At 30.2% G+C, this 2,325-nt stretch overlaps 1 protein-coding gene across 1 annotated transcript; it reads left to right on the forward strand.

The window, feature by feature from the left end:
* The first annotated feature begins 387 nt into the window (after window positions 1-387).
* Window positions 388-1,471, forward strand: LOC142230451 (SREBP regulating gene protein). Its single transcript, XM_075301089.1, has 2 exons — window positions 388-635; window positions 691-1,471. The coding sequence occupies exons 1-2, from the start codon at window positions 534-536 to the stop codon at window positions 1,234-1,236; spliced, it is 648 nt and encodes a 215-aa protein (XP_075157204.1). The 5' UTR covers window positions 388-533; the 3' UTR covers window positions 1,237-1,471.
* The last annotated feature ends 854 nt before the right edge of the window (window positions 1,472-2,325 follow it).

Raw genomic sequence — 2,325 nt, forward strand, 5'->3', positions numbered from 1 at the left:
AAAAATGCGCACTTTTTTCATTTTGCTAGGAAATTCATTCTTTAGACCCTTTTCTAAAAAAAAACAAGCAAAAGTGCGAAAAGGCTTCGAATTCTTCGAAAAATTTTTAGCAATTCCGACAAACGAGAGTGCTGCGATTGTCATGTTTGCTGCTTTGAATTTTCTGCTTGCTGAAATGATAAAAATTTTTTAGTTTGAAAAATACACATACTGTACAGACAAAATGCATAAAGCACTTCTTTCAGAAAAGAAAAAATATTCTAAAAATGTTGGTATTGCTTTGGTTCTTACCCCTTAAAAAGGTACTGTATTAAGTACTCAAAAAAGCAACTATGAACCACCTGCAAAGACACAGCTGCTCAATGTTTTCATTTCTTAAAAGAGGGAAATGACAGACATAAACATTGCGTATTTGTATCAATTATAAAATATAAAATAAAACTTTTAGAACCCAACTGGAATTCAAGGAAAATTAGTATTGTTTAAATGGCTACCTATATGCAGCAACTCATTATTAATAGCCAGCAGGAAGAATGTGGCCAGCGGGATTAACCCGCCTGCTTAAGAGAAGATTGCCCCATATTATATTAGTCGTATTATTTTTTGTCTATATAATCACAAAAATACATAACATGGTTTGTAAATACCAATATTTTATGATATATTTATTTCAATGGTTTGCAATTCTAGACCTCCAAACAACAATTCTTCGAATCGGATGATTTTGAAATGGAACGAACAAAACCATTAATTTGGCGCACTATTGAAGAACATCTAATCCCTGAAGAAAATATAACAAATCCCACAGACATTAAGTGTCGTAATACCGTACAGGGTCGAGACCTTATCACAGATGAACGAGGTTTTGTTTGCAATGCTGATCATGTCTTTGCAAATGGTTGTTGTGATGTCAAACGTCCGTCGACCAAATACTACACATGTGAATCGTGTGATCCCACCACATATTGTTGTGGCTTCTATGAATATTGTGTATCGTGTTGCCTTCATCCAGAAAAACGTTCCATACTTGAGCTAGCACTGGATGTTATCAAGGGCCGTCAGGCTATGGTTTATACTCAAGTCGAAGATCAATATGAATTGTGCGTTGTTAAATGTCGCACTAATTCACATTCAGTTAAACATGAGAATCGTTATCGTGATCCCGACCATCGGTTTTGTTATGGACCCACTTACGGTCATCCTTCACAAATTGAGGTATCTGGCATGGGATCATGATCGAGGAGATCCACATTCATATGTATGTGTGAATATAATACCTACAACCAAATGGTGTTCCTTGTGCTAGTTAAATGACTGTGCATTAAATTGCAAATTAATGTAATATTTTATATTTATAGAATCTTAGAAATTAAATCTAGTGAATAGTATCCTTTAACATTTTTGTACAGTAAATCGATTCGTATAGGTTAAATGTTCATGAGGCAAGAATAAATGATCATTTTCATAGGTATACTAATAGAATTTTTACAACATAAATTCGTGGTCGAATAATCAATTCTTAAATATTTTCTAAAACTGTGTAATTGATTCATGGAAAAATAAAATTTACACAATATATATTCTTGGTCGTGGTGAACTTCTGAGTCGATCTAGCGGTACATTTCTATAGAAATAAAATGTTCACAAAATTTTATAGAAATAAAATTTTGACAACATTTTCTCTAGAAAAGAAATTTTGACAACATTTTCTTTAGAAATAAAAATTTTACAAAAATTTCTATAGAAATAATAGTTTGGCAAATTTTTCTATAGAAATAAAATTTTGACAAAATTTGCTATAGAAAAAAAATTTTCTATAGAAATGAAATTTTGACAGAATTTTCTATTGAAATAAAATTTTGGCAAAATTTTCTACAAAAATAAAATTTGACAAAATTTTGTATAGAAATAAAATTTTGACAAAATTTTCTATAGAAATAAAATTTTTTAAAAATATTTTTGAGTGTTGTTGACCTATTTTATGTTTATTCTGATTATTAATTTTGTTCGGCTTGAGGTCATAGAAACAATCGATTATTGATTTGTTTTAATATTTATTTCCAATATTTCGGTTAGTGCCACTAACCATCTTCTGGGATTTTGTATCTACATAAAATACAAAAATTAAATTACATTTAATGTTCACAAAAATCACAATTGTTATTGAAAATATATTTTATCGAAAAATAACTAACTTGAGTTCTTGTGCTGCTGTTTGTTTCGCAATTCACCGTACACTAAACTTCGTTTTTGTCGATGCTTGTTTATAATATGTCGATACATTCTGGCGCATTCTTCCGTGTCTTTTTTGAAATTCATTCTTTT

The sequence above is a fragment of the Haematobia irritans genome, chromosome 3 (genome assembly GCF_050003625.1).
Source record: "Haematobia irritans isolate KBUSLIRL chromosome 3, ASM5000362v1, whole genome shotgun sequence".
Lineage (NCBI taxonomy): Eukaryota > Metazoa > Arthropoda > Insecta > Diptera > Muscidae > Haematobia > Haematobia irritans.